The sequence below is a fragment of the Mandrillus leucophaeus genome, unplaced genomic scaffold (genome assembly GCF_000951045.1).
Source record: "Mandrillus leucophaeus isolate KB7577 unplaced genomic scaffold, Mleu.le_1.0 Scaffold96, whole genome shotgun sequence".
In the NCBI taxonomy this organism is placed as follows: Eukaryota; Metazoa; Chordata; class Mammalia; order Primates; family Cercopithecidae; genus Mandrillus; species Mandrillus leucophaeus.
Window position 1 is genome coordinate 5,073,605 of NW_012110474.1, and position 1,624 is coordinate 5,075,228.

At 33.6% G+C, this 1,624-nt stretch overlaps 1 protein-coding gene across 2 annotated transcripts in view; it reads right to left on the reverse strand.

Annotated features, from left to right (window-relative positions):
* CDC40 (cell division cycle 40) overlaps nt 1–1,624 on the reverse strand; it is a 65,179-nt gene that overhangs the window by 5,728 nt on the left and 57,827 nt on the right. For both annotated transcript variants that reach the window (XM_011970647.1, XM_011970646.1), the window contains one exon: nt 200–276. In XM_011970647.1, coding sequence (XP_011826037.1) covers nt 200–276 — 77 coding nt within the window. The remainder of the gene's footprint in view (nt 1–199; nt 277–1,624) is intronic.

A 1,624-nucleotide genomic window follows, 5' to 3' on the forward strand; every position in this document is an offset into this window, starting at 1 on the left:
AAAAAAGACAGAAAAGTAGGTGAGGTGACTTACATATGAAAGCCAGTAATTCTTTCTAATATTGTAAAGATTACCTTATACAAGTAATGGCACTGTGACAAACTTTCCCAAGAAGGAAGGGGCCAAAGTTCTTTTGAATACAGAAATCACACCGTATCTTAAAAGCTCATTTAAAAATACAACCTACACACTAACTCACCATTTGGAGACAAAGTCACTGCAGGCATTGAGTGCATACTGGGTTCTGCTATATACTTGAAATCCACAGGGATATCCCTAAAAATTTTAAATGGGATATCGGAATAAGCAATTTTTATAAAGTACCTTCTGAAGAATTATCTCTGGAACAAAGGAATAATATGCAAATAAAAGCAAACTCTTGAAATTATGTATTTAATAAATCTTTCATGAGACTTTCTGGAAGAAGAAAAATCACAAGATGACACTGTATTGCTTATGGTGAATCTTGTACTTCATAAATGACTTCCCATGATCATTATAACAGTGACAGTGATTTTGTTTTCTATTTGATTTAAACCTGGCCTTTATGTTAAAAAATCTGTTACTAAAAGTTCTTTAATAATGTACCATGGCAACGGGTACACTAAAATCTCAGAATTCATCACGATACAATTCATCCATGTAGCCAAAACCCATTTTTAGTCCAAAAGCTGTTGAAGTAAAAATAAATAAATCAATTAAAAATGTACCATGGTAGGGCAAAGCAAGATGTCTGAGGCAAGCCTAGGGGGAAGTGTTATTTTACCAGCCAGTCAACCTTAACTCGAGTGGGTGAGAGTGTTAAAGAGCCTGCAGCAATGCAGGAGGATGGCAGGCAAAGCTGTAGGGATCTGTGAGCTGGTCTAGCCCATCCAGAAATGATGATAAATTATGATAAATAAATGCTTGGTACCTGGACTATTTTCAGTTTACATGTAAAGCATTTCAAATGTGTTTGGTGAAGGAGAAAAAACATTAAAAAGAAAAAAAAAAAACTCACGTGAATGATACAAAGAATGAAAGAAAAAAAAATAAAAAACTAGCCACCTAAATTTAGAACCATCAAAAGTTCTAAGTGCCTTTTCATTTTCAATATTCTCCAAGCTAAAAATCCTTTTCTGAAAGGAGTTTTGGTCTTGTTGCTTTTCATGAAACCAGAAATATTTTTTACAGAGTAATGTGTGGGAAATGTAATTTGATGAGTAACACAGATTATACAGCAGCAATTTCAATTTCAAACCCTGTTTCAAGTTCCAATACTCTGGTTAACTGTAAAACAATAATAATGTGCCTTAATATAAGGATTTTCTCTATTTATCCATCCATCCAGCAGAAGGAGCAAATGACTAGAAGAAACTTCTATCAGGGTCGTGGTCAGAGGAAAACATTTTCAGGTATAACCTGAGGAATAACATCATTTGTCAGATCTCCAACCCTTTATACCTGTATGGTACCAATGAGAACTGACATTTAGAATGACTCAAATGTATTAAAAAGATCTGCGATCGAAAAAAGGCTTGTTTCTTCCTTCCTTGTACTTATTGTTAGTGGTTAGTTATTTTACAATATGAATTAAAACATGAGAATTTTCTAAATTAACCGTATTCCAGGTTCATATTGATCA